Consider the following 15,623-nt stretch of genomic DNA (forward strand, 5'->3'; position numbering starts at 1 on the left):
TGTTGCACCGACGATCTTTCTCCTGTGCCCCAATGCAAGCTACCCTAAGGGAGCATGGCGTTTCTGTCCGGGCCCGTTAGACCAGAGCATTGTCCGGATGGCGGTGTTCGCTGACGCGAGCCATCCAATCAAGGGGGTCGCCGGCTTCTGCTGTACGGCTGGCAACAAGGTACATATACTGGCAGCCCTACGGCGCTCAGCACCGGCGAAGTTGATACAGTTCCTTGATTTCAAAGGCCGCTCATTACTATGTGGCAACATAACAGATTTCTGGCAGTACTTGGCTCTCTAAGCCTGCTGCAGCCATGTCTTGCCACTCGGGACGCAGTTATTCATGATGAAAGCTGGCACCCTGAATATGTGCTGATCGCAACTGCGCAGAACATAACCACCAACTGCCACTCACGCCATTCCGTAGTCTTCAATGGCACATCACCAGGACCAGCACTGTATATGCAAGAAGGGAAGACGACGTGGATCCGCGTGTATAATCACATCGAAGATAGCAACGTGACAGTAGTACGCCTTTATCCTGACCCCCGACAAGTGGAAAGAGCTAATACCCTCTAAGCACTGGCATGGCCTGTCCCAAAGAACAGCACCATTCTCCGATGGCACACCGTTGGTATCTCAATGGCCTATCGCGCCTGGCGAGTTCTTTGACTACGAAGTCCATCCCGAAGTCGGCGACGCTGGAACATATTTCTACCACTCGCACGTGGGTTTCCAGGCGCTCACCGCACATGGTGTCTTGATAGTTGACGGCGCCAATGAAACCAGGCCGTATGAATACGATGACGATATCCCCATCTTGTTCAGCGATTTCTATCAGAAGGAGGACCATGTCCTCGAGGCCGGGCTAGTGGCGAACCCCTTCAAATGGACGGGGGAGCCGGAAGCTATAATCATGAACGACCAGTCGGGCAATGCGTCTTTCACAAACGCCTCAGATGACTCCTGCAAGCCTCACGTTATCACTGTTGAACCAGGAAAGACATACCGAATGCGCTTCATAAGCGGAACCGCTTTGTCATTTGTCATGGTTGGCTTCGAGGGGCATGAGGATCTCACGATTATCGAAGCCGATGGGCAGTACACAAAACCAGCAAAGACCGACCACATTCAGCTTGGCAGTGGCCAGCGTTTCAGTGCACTCTTGAAAACGAAGACACAGGAGCAGCTCGACGCAGAGGGGAAGACGACTTACTGGATTCGATATGAAAGCCGCGACCGGCCAACCAATGTTACGGGTTATGCTGTGTTGGAATACAAAACTGTGGGCTGCAAGAAGACGAAGCGAGAGCTACCCCAGGATCTACCGTCCGTGTCTCCAGTGACACTGACTCGCAACGTCTCGGAGTACACCAGATGGTTAGAAGACACACTCGAGCCCCTGAGCCCGCTGGACACCTTTCCAACAGCCTCCGAGGTCACTCGAACGGTCTATATTCGAGTCAATCAGCACGTCATCGATGGGTTTTACAATGGATCTATCAATGGGATACTCCAATGGGAGTAAGTTAATCCAAACATTAATAGAGGCAAAGTGTTCACGTCCCCCCAAAATGCCATGCTAATCGTCTAACAGCGCCAACAATCTGAGTTGGTCAGAAACCGCCTTGGCCGCACAGCAGTTCACTCCATATCTTGTATCGGCCTACAAGACTGGTTCTGTGCCGGACTACGATGCTGCTATTGCCAATGGGGGATGGGACCCTAAGACCCGCGCTTTTCCTGCCTTGGTCGGTGAGACGCTCGATATCGTCTGGCTCAGTAACTCTGGCCCCACGGGAGGCTTCGATACCCACCCGATGCACGCCCACGGCGAGCATTATTGGGATTTAGGCTCCGGCAACGGGACGTACGATCCAGAAGTAAACGAAAAGAAGTTCGCCAATTATACCCCTGCGAAGCGAGACACGACACAGCTGTACCGTTATGCAACAACCGGGCCGGCCTTCCACACGAGCGGCTGGAGGGCCTGGCGTATCAGGGTGACAGAGGACAACGTAGGTGCTTGGATGATGCATTGCCACATTGCCGGACACATGATTCTTGGTATGCAGACCGTGTGGGTGTTCGGTAACGCGGCAGATATCGTTGGTGAGATTCCACAACCGTATGTAGATGGGTATCTTGAATATGCAGGGTCAGCCTACGGAAACGACAGTTACGATCCTCTTGTTGTTCCTTTTTACGACTCGAAGTAGGATAGACAGTTGGACTATAGCTAATGTAATAACTTGACAATGGTAACTCATCCCACTTGGTTAGAAGGCGGCATGCACAAGATATGCGATACATTTCAGTATAGGTGGTTGTGGCTTAAAAGCTTCGCCAGCTGGGAGTTCGCCACTGCTACTGATTGCCAGCTGGTGCAACAATACACCACGCGCGTACCATCGCAAGTAAAAGCAAACTCTATATGCCACTGATTCGCACCTCAATATTCAGCATCAGTAGGGGAACGGACCCACTATGGAATTGCCATCTGCCTCAATGATACGTTTTGGTAAGGGGGTATACAGATAGATAGCTCCGCCAGCTGTCTTGGGAAAGTCAGCTGGTGGCAGCTGGTTATAGATAAGGAGATAAGCTAGTTGTGCGGTAACCCACCTTAGTGGGTGCCACGGAGACTTGCATTCTCCATCTTTAATACATCACACATCGCACCCCATAAGGATCGCATCACTCAAGCTCAATTTCTTTCATTCATACAACATAATGGGTATCTCGCAAGCAGATGGCTTTCGCAATGTAGCTAGTCGATAGTGTGGAATGCTTCGATACCCCAAGATAATGTCTTGTTCATCTTCAGGAGAAGGCGGATGCGTCTCAGGCGGACTGAATGGAGCACCGGAAAACATGCTCGAGTTCGGACGCGATAGTGTGGCAGGGTGCAATGTCTCACCCACTCTCCTATGGAACATCTTGGTCAAACGTAAGTATCTATCCAGTTTTTCGGCCAAGGGAGCAATGCTCACATCAGCCCAGCACCTGCTGGCTTCCTTGATAGCAGTGGCACAGGGATCAGCTTGTAGTAGTCGTAAGCATTAAACTATGTGGAGATGATCGACTGCGGGCACATCGTACCGACCCTAACAAGTTCTGAACGATAGCGAAAGCGAAATCTGGACGGCAAACTACTTGAAGGGCCACAGTGGATACAGACCCGACCGCAGCGCATCCATGCGCCACGTGGGGCACAGTTCCTTCTCCATTCCCCAGCCAATCAGAGTACGGGCAGCTGCTAAACGAAACCGACATGCGTCGTTGCTAGTCCTTAATTGTTTGTCTGTACGCTTTGCCGCACAGAAGGCTTCGGTTTGGAACGTCCAAAGAGCATGATCTTCACCATTTTCTCTGAATGTGAGGCACTGCTCATTCTGTGGATTCAGCTACCCTAACCTTGCTTCGTGAGGCTGACTCAATGTGAAGGCAGGCGTGTATAGCTCCGCAAAGTAGGAATATAAATCAATCAGCCCAGCACTGAGCTGCTGGGCACATTTCCAACCTCACTGACCATTCTACGTTTTGATCTTCTCCAATCGGATATTTAAGTCCTTGGCAATCCGAGTCCGGTGGTGAACGAATAATTCGATATGGGAAACCATCACTCAAAGACCTCTACAGGAGATGATTCGAGCACCAATCATGTTTGCGAGAAACATGCGTTCGATACATGTAAAGCGCCTATGGACAGACTTACTCATTCATATACTAATGCGATTTTCTCCAGCACCTACAGTGCCAATCGCAGGGCCTTATGACTTTCACAATCTCAACATGATCATTTCTGGCGCCTGCGCTGCATTTGCCAGTATCGCAATGCTGACCCTGATGGTCCGGCATGCGCGACACTTCACTAAGCCCAAAGAGCAGGCCAAGTATGTCTGATCCGTATTTGTCCCTGTACCTGTCCCAGCTCGATGCTCACAGCATCTAGCATCCTGAGGATATGTGCCTTCATTCCAATATACGCCATCGGAACCTTAATCGAGGTCTGCGCCCCGGCTGCCTACGTGTATCTGCACCCCTGGCTAGAGGTAGCGCAAGCTTTCGCCATGGCTGCATTCTTTATCTTGTTGTGCCGCCTCCTTGCTTCTGAGGTTGATGAGCTCCAGGATGTTTTCCTCGCTCCGTTGAGGATTATCCAGAAGAATACTGGGCACAGCACCACCAAGTTAGTTGCGGCCTATCGAAGGACATGGATATTCGTTTTCCAGTACCCGATAGTCTCTATCATGGTTGCAATTTTCACCGCGATTACAGAAAGCGCCGGCGTGTATTGCCATGGAGGTCGCAAACCCTACTTCGCCTCCCTCTGGCTTGATATCCTCTCCATAGCTAGTATGGGATTAGCTGTGGTTGCTGTACTCAAGACCTATGTCAAGTTGAAGGTCGAGTTGCGTCCACACAGGGCAATGCCGAAGTTCTTGGCATTCAAGTTGCTCATTGGGCTGCAATTTCTCCAGCAGGTAAGGGCGATATCCTCTTTATACCACTCCTTGGCTTCTTGAGTGAGATGCCCATTTTCTGAAGTCCGGAACCTGACATCGGTCTTCGATTCTGGCACCATCTAGGATGGCATGGATTAAAGCAAGACAAAGCTGACAGGACACCAGATCGTATACACGATTCTTCGTCGTGTCAGCCCATCACCTTTAGAACCGAATGCGACCTTGAGCTATACCGATCTTGAGATCGGCATCCCTCTCCTACTGACTAGTTGCGAACTTGTCATATTTTCTGTCTTTTTCCACTTCGCGTACAGTGTTACACCCTACCGCGTCAATTCTCCTTCTCACGAGGTCCCATCGTTTCGCGACGACAGGGAACATGTTGGAGGTACTGCCTACCGCCAGGGAGGTGTCCTTGGATGGCAGGCTTGGATTGCCATGTGTAATCCAAAAGAGTTTGTGGCTGCTGTCAAGTTCGTATTTAGCATGCACAATGCGCTATTGAAGTCGGATCTGCACGCTGAGCAAAGTAGACCTTTGAATCTAAGGTTGTACGCGCAGACGACACAATATCCGCCAAAGCAGCACAACTCTAGCGACCTTTCTGACGCTTCATACTATGAACATGTTCAGCCTCAATACAGCATGTCATACAGAAACAGTTAATGAGACAAAGGACAAGACTTCTCAATCATGGACCGAGGTCGACTCCAAAATATACAGAAGCGTTTTGGAGGTGGCCCGCCAGCATAGATTTTACTCACGACTGCAAATTATGGATTAGAGTTCACTTTTACTCCCGTGGTATCTTGTCTATGGGGTCTTTGTATACGAAAACGGTGGATAGTGTATCATATGTCAGTCTCTCGTGGATGCACTATACAAGTTAAGACACCAATTGATTTAGACGAGGTCACATGACATCATAAGGCTAGAAGTATGATGCATCAAATTGATTTGTGTGTCCATGCGATGTCGATGAGAGGGAGGCCGCTGATGATCTTCCTTGTCATATCACCCATGAATCAGTGGGGAAAGCTCAGGAGACATTGAGTACTAAATTGTGCCAATCATTTGGCTGTGGCATTGCAGATCATCGTGCCGCACCAGTCCCAGCCTCAGGTCAGCTATGAAGCTAAGTTTGAGGCTCAGCAAGATTGGTTACGGCACCGAAAACCACGCCACAAATTTGTAAGATCATTGTTCTTGATCAACGTCATCCAGCATATGGAATGGATAACGCTCTTCGAATGACACTTGCCATCGACCTGCATCCGTTCAAATTGCGCTTTATATCTTTCATTTGCACAATGGGTGAACCGAGACCGACAGTCTGGGGCAAGCCAAAACCGGAATGCTTCTTCGGGCACAGCGAAGTACGCATCGTTAATATACGTCAACCTTCAACTTTCAACAGACTTGTCCGTTGCAGAACTCCGCACAGTTCTCCAGGCGTTTCCTCGCTTTGTTATAATTACGAAATTCATGGCCTCGACAACCATGCTCGAGAGCGTCGGCTGCAATTTAAGACTTCGCGAAGGATTCGTCAGCCCGCAGCGCGCGGTACATATCGTAAAATGAGACGTAATAGGTCAAGGATCTACACCGATCAGTCGGAAAGAGGAAATGAGTAAGCAGCCAAGGAATGAACACATTGCATCATATCATCTACATGGCCTTTGTCAGAGCGAGCAGCGCATTTCCATTCAGACAAACTGCCCCCAATCTCCACACTGCAGGCATATGCAGGGGTCAGCTGGACTAACGGCGACCTTATTTGGACATCCAAGTCCACCGAGAGCCGATCTCAACGTCTGAGCCTTGTCCAGCAAGGACGATCATATCATCGAGCTGCTGAAATAGGGCAGCACGGCGCCGCACTCCAGCTCTGTCATTCCTTCGACGTCAGTATAAAGGTCTGTTGCGTTCCTGCTCTTGGCGTTATGTTCCTCTCTACAATTTGAATTGACCGTCTAACACCAAATCCCATACTATCTCATACGTTCTGTATTATCTTGCCAATCCACCATGCAGTTCAAGATTCTTGCCATCTCAGCACTTGCAGCCCTTGTGGCAGCCGACAAGACCCTTCCAGAAGCTGTCAAGGACTTCCCATCATGCAGCCTGAAATGCTTTGCCGACACAGCTAAGAACCGGGGCTGCAGCCAGACCGATTTCAACTGCATTTGCAAAGACACGACGGGTTTCGCAATCAGAATGGGAGCCTGCGTTAACCCCTCCAACTGCAATGGGTTCAGTAAGCATACACCCTATGGTCCCCCTATAAATGACACTGACTTTTCACCTATCAGATGCTGGCGAGGCTCTAGGCAATCTCTGCCAAAGGTGGAAAGAGAATCCGTCCTCAACCGAGGTTGCAGCGGCTACCAGCAGCTTGGGAGCCGCCGTTTCGGCAGCTCCCACGAACACGAACGCCGCGGGAGTGAACGAGGCTAGCTTTGGCCTGGCGGGTGCTGCAGCCGTCGCAGCTCTACTTGTCTAGGTGGCTTGCACACGACCGGGTGGTCGGGCTTGCTACGAAACGAATTCCGAAAAGTTATACTCATCGACGGCGTTCAAGGAGTACGGTCTACACAGTCTAGCGATCAATGAAATGCATTTCCTCAAGTAATCACATTATGGGCGTCTCCAAAAAGCTATGGAGAATTAGCAACTGCTAAAGTAGCGCGGTGAACTGTTTTACAAGTCAAAGTATGGGATTGTCATAGCAACAGTTGTTACTGGCAATACTGGCTGTGATGCAGCGCGTATTGTTACATCACTCATTTTCGACAATCATCAGAAGGGCTCTAGTAAAGCACCAGGACCAAATTACACGGAAGGATTAGAAGCAGTTCTTTTACAAGCCGGAACTCATAATTTGATCAATGCATGTGGAGTGCAAGATGGTCTGGTAGTTGATTGTCAGATCAATAAGTTGACACAGTGGCTTGCCACGTCCTTTCGATCATTTGGCTAGCAAGTTCCACCAAACTAATCAAATGCATGACAGATCAGTTTCAATGGCAGACAGCCGCATTTCACCGAAAATAGATGAAAATATTTATGACGTGGTACCTGTAGCATGCACCGAAAGAGATCTACGGCGGATCAACTGAGCTGAAGCAGATCGGATCTGACTCAGAACCGACCATCCAATCAACTACGCCACCTCCAGTCAAAAACATCAGCATCTACCCGTGCTTACTGGCAGATCGACAACCTCTACTAAAACTCGGCAATTCGGCTCCTTCACCTTGCCCAGCGCTTCAGATGATTCACGAAATTCAATCGTCACATTCCTCTGGGGCAAATTTTAAAGTCAATACGCTGCGACAGGTTGCCGTCTCAGTATTGATGCTTTGCTTGATTTGTATTGCCTTGCGAATGAGAATATTGTAAAAAGTTCCAAATCAAGTGAGGACAGACAGTAGATTGGGATTCACAGGCAGGTATCACAAGGTCCGTTGCAGTTCACATCTATATCTCGGGAGAGGAGGATGTTGCTGCTTGAACCATGGAACGAGACATTATTCATGAGGTGGTGCCACGAGAGCTAAACTAGCGCGTGGAATCGAAAGGGCAACCGAACATGGCAGTTGGCCCTGCAATGTTTGCGCGGTAGGTCAACCAGTCTAAGGGGTACGTGAAGCTGCCAGCTCGGGTAGAGTTGAGATGATTTTAAACTTTTACCAGGTCTCTTACACTAGTTTCAGGGACAGCATGAATCAGTCTGATAAAGCTAAAGGCTGTGTTGCATGGTAAGACTGCCGAATCAAGTGTTGCAAGCACGTGGAGGCTGCAGAATCACAGGTTGCGTCTGCTTCTGTATTCCGGGCGATAGTCATGAGTACAGGACCTACCGTGTGGCGGGTCATATTTGACACCACGAAGTTCGTAACACAACCCATACTGTCACACGCATATGAAACGAATGAGTTTGCCAGATCGCCATTGATACTGGAGGGTACTAAACACAAAAGAACTCAGATAGGTGCCCTCGGGCTTAAGTCCTGGGCCCGGTACAGCTTGTGCGAACCGGCTGCTTATTATTTTGCCTCTGATTTCATTGGACATTTTCCATGTTGAAAGTGTTGTTACACCAAGCTTTACTCCAAGTCGAGGACCTGAGAAGGAACCCCTAGCAGCTGAGGCTTGGCAACCTGTGTGCCGGCATAAAGTCGCAGATCCCGGACCCACGGAAGCTGCACCCAAGCGCTTGACCACGGCTGAGAGGAAAGCTGTCAATCATGTGATATCATTACACATAATTGGGAAGACGTTTGATCGCGGACAAAAGTTGGCTGCTGGTGGATTGATTTATGCGTCTCCGCCAGAGCGGTATGCACATCATGGTGATTGTCAAAGCGGGCAATGGAGCAGGACAAGGAATCTGATGGCTGGGCAAGCTATGACCACGATATGAACTGAGAAAATGTGCCAGGTTCTCTCCATCGTGGTGCAGGAGCCCTCTTGGTTTATGTCGCCGTGGCCACGGTTGCCCGTATATTGACATTTGTATCGAAATGCATGCGACACTGACCGTCCTCTGGGGTTGCGATCAGCATGGAACTCCCTCCAACCGAGCCTGTCAGGGGATGTCAAGACCGTATCATTGTAAGCAGAAGGATCTGTGCGAACGTCAAAGCGAAAGGCTGGCAGGGCTGGTGCCGATGCGATGGAAGTGGTTCGACTTGGAAGCATGCTCGCAAGGAAATGGTGGGTTAGCTCTCTTCAGATCAAGTTTATCAGAGCCCGCAGCCTTGGGAAGCGGCACGACCGGATAGAAGTCCCTGGCTGCATGCTGGGTAGTTATGTAGTGATGAGGATGTCACTGAGACCCTAGAGGTGGGTAGCGTTGTAGTTTGCGACCAGGGTCCAATGATGTGGGACGACTGATTCTGTCTTTAGCGGAGTAGTTATCTGGGGTTAGTCAAAATAGTCGGTGCTAACTCCGTGTAGCTGAATGATTCCGGAGGCACTCTAGAAGGGAACGTGTGATGTCTTGTGCATTACCGTAGCTGACAGCGTCTCGCTGGCTGATATGCTTGTGCCGGTATCTCGTATCCGTACAGACCGAACCCGAGGCTCCAGCTCGGCATCGGCAAACATTGCAGGCAATGGTGTCTGTTTGACTCGGTACATCTCGAACCTGGAGTCGGCTATACGCCTTCTCCTTTGGACAGTGTCTGTGGAGATTATGAATAGAAAACCTGGAGTCGGGCTCGCTTGCCGTCGGACCCGAGGAGTGCTTGCTGGTTAGCACTAGTAGTAGGCGGTCCCGGCGATGTCTTGTAGCCTATCGTTGAACTCTGCATACGCCGCCGGAAGTCGGGAAGGCATCGAGGTGAGGCGCCAGAGCCAGGGTAGGCTGGAGTTTAAGGGGCAGTAGTGCACTTAGTAGGGAGACTATTGCGCCACTGACAGCTACCAAAAAGGGTTGCTTCACATGCAGGGACTGAAAGGACCCTTTTGTACGTGTGTGTCCGCGCGCGCTGCCAGCGACGGCCCCCCGATGGCTGTGTCGATTCCCGAGAGATAGACTACGGGTGCTTCCCGGGAGCACCAACTTCTGGTCGCCGGGGCTGGACTTGTCCAAAGGCGCTGATTAGCCACGCATCGTGGACGCCATCGAGATAGACTAACCGTAGATCATACACCATTGCGACATCAAGAGCACTGTCAACCAAACGAAAGTTTAGACGCCCAGGTCGGCCATGGGTGTGATTTTATTTTACGGGTTCCAATTACCTGCCCTGCCCAAGCCACCACACGAAGACAGATACTCCTAACTGCCCAGGCAGCCCAGCAGATGACACGCTGACGACTGCTCCGGGGCCCAGGCTTGCCAGGGCCCAGGGGCCTTAGGAGAGGGTCAAAGGTGGGGGAATGCGGGGCCGAACGCTGTCGTCCCCGGATTTCAAAGCACTGAGCAGTGTACAGTAACAATTACCTAAGGCCTGAGGAAGCGTACAGGGGGTTTCGAGGCACATCTGAGCGGACCAGCTCATTTTCGAACATCTCGAAAACCTTCATGACACAGTTCGTTGCAAACCACAGCCTGAGTGCTTTAGGGATTGGGTAATCGTTTCACTACTTGACTAGCCATAGTGCCGTACCATGTATGCCCACGTCTTCCCACGTGTTGAGAAGCGAGTTTCGGGTTCTTCCAGAAGGATGATAACCTTGATGCCTAAATGCCACATAGAGTAGAATTTATCGCGACGCCCCGCCATCTCCCTCAGCTGCCAACCTTGCCAGGCGCTATGTCGCTCCCCACGACCCAGTTGTTTCTTTCACCGGCCCCGCCAACAGGGATCTTTTCATGTAATTTGACATGGCCGAAACTCTATTCTCGAGGCCAATGCACTTGGAGGTCGAACCTCTTCGCAGCACACACCACTAGCCCTTGCGTTAAGGAGAATCAACGCCTCAAGGCAATGAGTGAGACGGCCCGCGGCCGTAGCAAGGCCGTCGCCCTCCTCCCGTCTGCGCAATATCCAACTTCAATTGGCTGGTTTGTAACTGCTACTTCGACAAGCACACGTGAGGTGTGTCAACATGTACATCGGTGCACAAGCAATTACGGTGATTCTGCACCCAGTTGAATGGCATGCCTCTCTGTAGTATGGTCGCCAGTTACTCCGGGCGCGGTCCCGGGCCGGAATGGCTACTTCCAAGTATGCCACATTCTCCTGGGCTGAACACTAGACAGAAAGGAGGTTTTGGATCTCCCGGTCGCCGAAATATTTCTGGCAGCCTCATTTAACACGACGGGTGACGACAAAAAACGGGAGTGTGTCGAGCATCCGGACCGGGGTATTTAGAATAATTTGTAATGTGCGCGATCCGTTGCCTTAGGAGAAGCTAATGCAGGTATTGCGCTCGCTTGATGGCACCCCCTTTCACTACCACAGGCCTTCAAGAACCTTGAAAGCATACTAACCCCATACTCCATGCTGCACCCCAGCAATAGTTGCATAGCCTGGATTCTTGACTCGAGTCAGGTCCAAGGGCGCAGGCGCTATATGCTACAAGGATGCCCAAAAATGGGTCGTCTCCAAAACTGGGGAACCCACAAGAGCTGGGAGGGGATAAGAGTAGTTGTGCTGTCAACGAATCCGGCGTGTGCCATTCCACTGCCCCTAGTTATATCATATCCCGCAAGAGCCATGAGTGATCGGCGGTTTGCATCTCAAGACTATCATTTGGGACCGATCACTACGCAAGGGCCAAGATCTTTTGAGGTCTCGCCATAACCCTTGCCAACATGTCGCTCCCGGCGTTCGACTTCAGCCAGACGACCGACTACCAGGGCTTTGTCCTGCGCGATCTCAACATATGGCTCATCGTCTTCTCGACGATCATCGTGTTTTGCCGGCTCTACGTGAGGGCGTTCATGACGAAAGGCCTAGGACTGGACGATCTTGTGACTGTGGTTACGTACCTGCTGTTGGTTATTTGGGCCGGGCTTGACATACGGCGTGAGTTGAGAGCTGATCCCCTCCTGCCGGGGTTGACAGCGCTGACGGTATTCAGTTGTGACTTTTGGCGCCGGAGCTCACCAGGACCAGATACCTGAAGAGTTCATCGTGCCGTACTTTTCAGCCCTGACCACCCAGCAACTGTTGTACTTTTGGTGCGTTGGTTTGATGCGACTCGCCATCGTTGCATTCCTGCTCCGCCTCGCAAAAGACAGTAAGCTAGGCCAACCGCAATGTTCCTCATGCAGCTTTTACTTACATGCCCATTGTCTCAGGACTCTTCAAGATCCTGACGTATACAACTGGAGGCGTCATCCTTCTTCAAACCGTTGGTTGTTTCCTTTTTCGATTACTAGAATGTAAGAATATAAGGTATGTCACATCGCCACATGAGGAAATGGGAAGCGTCGGTTGCTGACTTCGACTTAGTGATCTCTTCCAACCTCCGGGGGCGACCGGCGACTGCATTGCCAAACAAACCGAAGCGTACGTGATGTGGGCGCACTCTTCCATAGGAATCGTTATCGATCTAGCGCTATTCTTTCTACCAATCTGGATAGTGAGAAGCAAAATGATGCACACAGCCAAGGCTATCCGGGTCGTCTTGATTTTTCTCGTCGGCATATTTGTTTTGGCCACAGGCATCGTCCGCCTCGCCATTATCGTTAGCACCGACTTCTCCAAAGATACAACGTACAAGATTTCAGTGCTATTATGGACGGACCTCGAGGCTCATGTCGGCCTGTGGTGCGCTTGCTTCCCATCGCTGCAGCCACTAGTCCGTCTGCTCTCGTACAAGTGCGGCCTCAGGAGCAAGCTGGAGAGCTCCAACCAATACCCAGGGAAGACCAGTGGTGCACGAACCGGCTACGCAAGGTCCGGGAACCACGGTGTCAGTGTAACGACTTCGGGCTTCCACGGACGATCAAAGAACGGCTATCTTCGGAACGGCAGCGGCTTCGATGGGACATCCGACAACATGTCTGACTCGAATAGTCAGAGGGGCATAGTGGCGGAAGCGCGGGGCGGTGAAGGCATAGAGATGAACGAGTTCGATGATCTGCCGAAGCAAGGCGCGATTACGCGGAGGACAGAAGTCCGGATAGACATTGGCGACAAGGTTTAATATTGATCACGGTCGGGGAAAAGCGCAGTCGATCTGCATTATAGCAGTAGGCATGGCAGGCATGGCCAAGCTTGGCAGACGGATGACCAAGTACATTATAATATCTCTTCTATTACCAGAATATACCATTTGGTGCATTTCAGCGTGACCAATGTGCTATACAGGACAAGGATTCACTGTTTTAGCTTTCCTGTGGGTTTCCAAGCTAAGCCCACACAGCATTCTTGGGCTGACACTAAAGCAACCAATCAGAGCTATTCCTTCAGCACTAATGGCCTAAAAAAGGAAAGTCGGCCGTCTGCATCCTCGACTACCTCGACGCCCTCCCATGTTTCGTATAGCAACGTATACAGCGATCGCTGATTGGTAGCAGGTTATCAATACCCATATATACGAATACGGGTAGGCATCCAATGACCGTACCAACCAAAGCAATTTCGATACGTGAAAGCCGCTAATCGTCGAATCCGACTTTTGCGGATTGGCTGTATTACTTGGGAAACTGTTCGCGACGATCCATAACCTATAAGTGAACTTAGGACATTGTGCGCAGTATATCCGAACGCCATGTCACTCTTATAAGTACGTCTGTCACCCCAACCAGCCTCAGTTGAGCATGTGCATTCACTCCAACCTCCATGATCTAGGCAACAGCGTCCCTAACTATGAAGATCTCAAGTCAAATTCTTCTTGGGAGTGCCTCGGTATCCCTGGTCTCCTCTGCAACGCGGAATCAATACCTTCAATGCGACGAAGAGCATCCGGGCATCCCTATGCCAGGGCCACCTGCCCCAAAACCAGAGCCCATCTCCATTATCCAGCTGCCGCTACCGCCAGTGACACAGTCAAACGCCGCGGGTGCCTGCTCGGCAGCCGTAAACCCGCGTGGGACAGGTTGCATCGGCGTCTCAACCGGCCTGCAGTCCGGCGACTTTCTCCCCGACGGCAAGCACGTTGTAGCCACTGTGCTCTTCGCCGGCGCCCCGGCCGCGCCGCACCCGGCTAGCATCTACGCCGGCCAGCAGATCATCCTCGTCAAGACCGACAACACCACGTTCCCCAACGGCGACCCCTGGAAATGTATCACGTGCGGTGTGCCCGATGCCAACGCCCCCGGCGGACGCAGCACGCAGTGGGACTACCCGCAAGCGTTCCGGGATGGCCAGAGGCTCCTGGCAGGGACTGAAATCGTTTCGTGTGGCGACAACCTCCTGACAAGCGAGGCGTGCACACCGGAGTCGACCTTCATCTATCCGATCCGCTGGGCGACGAGCGCCGCCGGCAATGACACGGGTCCCGGCGGAAGCATGCGGGAGCTGCGCCTGCACCCGGACAACGTGCACCTGGGCTTCAACTCGTTCGCGACGAGCGCCGACGGCCGGCTGGCGCAGTTCGGCTACTTTGCGCGGCTCAGCTACAACGCAGCACCGACGAGCGGCACGCCCCTGGCGCCGCGTTACGATCTCATCCGCGTGAACCGGCTTTACGACCCGCACGGCACGCCGCCCATCTCCTGGGACACCGACGCCGGCACGCTGGCGCTGCACCCGGAGGCCGTGACGGTGGGGGAGCTCCGCGGGTTCAGCGGCTCCGGCCGCGAGGTCACGTACATCGGATCGCCGGACGACGGCTGGACGGTGGTAATGGACACGCGGGGCAGCGAACGCCAGATGTTCGCGGCGGGCCTGCGCGGCGCTTCTTCCAGCCGTGGCTGCTCGACGCGCATGGCGACCGCGGCTGCTACTTCGGCCAGCAGGTCAACGGCGTGGCCGGCCGCGCCGCCGGCATCCCCGGCAGTGGAGACGTCGACGACCCGGAGTGGAACGGGCAGGCGGACCCGCGCTTCTCGCCCGACGGGACGCAGATCGTGTACTGGCAGGCGTTGGCGGTGGCGCCGGCATGCGGCGGCGCGAACCCCCTGCCGTGCTATGCGTCCAGGGAGCCTGGAGGCCGGACGGAACGCATGATGCTGGCGACACTGACAAGTCGCACGCCTCTTGCAACGAACGGCTCCCTGACTGAGGAAGCACCTGATATCATTCCATGGGCTACAGCCTACGTACCCGGTGAGACGGTGCCGGCGATCACAGGTAACTATCCACCCGAGGGCACTTACACCCTGAAGGGCGCGGTCAGCGGCTCAGCGGAGGTGGAGATAGTAGAGAATATGGACAAGACGGGCGTGAAAAGCGTTGCTGTCACGTACCACGAGTTCTCGGACGACGGCGTCAACTTCCTGCGTGGGACTGAGAATGTCACAGCGTCGTCGCCCACGCTCACCCTCAACAAGCTCGAATGGTTCTCCGATCTCGAGCGTGTTGGGCCTACGTCTCGCGGCACCAAGGTCACCAGCCCGGAAGGCTTCCATCTTGAGATAGATGCCCTGACGAACATATTCAACGCCAATGGGACCATGACTACGACGATCGATGGCGTTGTGTACAAGCAGCCCCTGAATGGTGCTTAAGGCCGCTCGATTTCAACGAATCTTAATCGTTTCAAGTAGCTTCCCTTCAAGACTCTTGTACCCCGTGATAACATAATAATACCATA

General features: G+C 52.3%; 5 protein-coding genes across 5 annotated transcripts; all 5 read left to right on the plus strand.

Moving 5' to 3' along the window:
• Positions 1-249: 249 nt before the first annotated feature.
• Positions 250-2,210, plus strand: JN550_004551 (uncharacterized protein; the record flags this gene model as incomplete). Its single annotated transcript, XM_049316079.1, has 3 exons — positions 250-519; positions 572-1,515; positions 1,589-2,210. 3 exons carry the CDS (start codon positions 250-252, stop codon positions 2,208-2,210), a joined length of 1,836 nt encoding a protein of 611 aa, XP_049173623.1.
• A 1,576-nt stretch (positions 2,211-3,786) lies between these two features.
• JN550_004552 (uncharacterized protein) lies at positions 3,787-5,126 on the plus strand (the record flags this gene model as incomplete). The annotated part of the gene is made up of 3 exons (XM_049316080.1): positions 3,787-3,887; positions 3,947-4,478; positions 4,626-5,126. The coding sequence occupies 3 exons, from the start codon at positions 3,787-3,789 to the stop codon at positions 5,124-5,126; spliced, it is 1,134 nt and encodes a 377-aa protein (XP_049173624.1).
• Positions 5,127-6,488: 1,362 nt separating this feature from the next.
• JN550_004553 (uncharacterized protein) lies at positions 6,489-6,963 on the plus strand (the record flags this gene model as incomplete). Its single annotated transcript, XM_049316081.1, has 2 exons — positions 6,489-6,717; positions 6,773-6,963. 2 exons carry the CDS (start codon positions 6,489-6,491, stop codon positions 6,961-6,963), a joined length of 420 nt encoding a protein of 139 aa, XP_049173625.1.
• Positions 6,964-11,730: 4,767 nt separating this feature from the next.
• On the plus strand, positions 11,731-13,070 carry JN550_004554 (uncharacterized protein; the record flags this gene model as incomplete). The annotated part of the gene is made up of 4 exons (XM_049316082.1): positions 11,731-11,944; positions 12,000-12,158; positions 12,220-12,316; positions 12,374-13,070. The coding sequence occupies 4 exons, from the start codon at positions 11,731-11,733 to the stop codon at positions 13,068-13,070; spliced, it is 1,167 nt and encodes a 388-aa protein (XP_049173626.1).
• A 665-nt stretch (positions 13,071-13,735) lies between these two features.
• On the plus strand, positions 13,736-15,537 carry JN550_004555 (uncharacterized protein; the record flags this gene model as incomplete). The annotated part of the gene is made up of 2 exons (XM_049316083.1): positions 13,736-14,710; positions 14,776-15,537. 2 exons carry the CDS (start codon positions 13,736-13,738, stop codon positions 15,535-15,537), a joined length of 1,737 nt encoding a protein of 578 aa, XP_049173627.1.
• Between the last annotated feature and the right edge of the window lie 86 nt (positions 15,538-15,623).

This window comes from Neoarthrinium moseri (genome assembly GCF_022829205.1).
Source record: "Neoarthrinium moseri strain CBS 164.80 chromosome Unknown scaffold12_Wmoseri_CBS_16480, whole genome shotgun sequence".
NCBI lineage: Eukaryota > Fungi > Ascomycota > Sordariomycetes > Amphisphaeriales > Apiosporaceae > Neoarthrinium > Neoarthrinium moseri.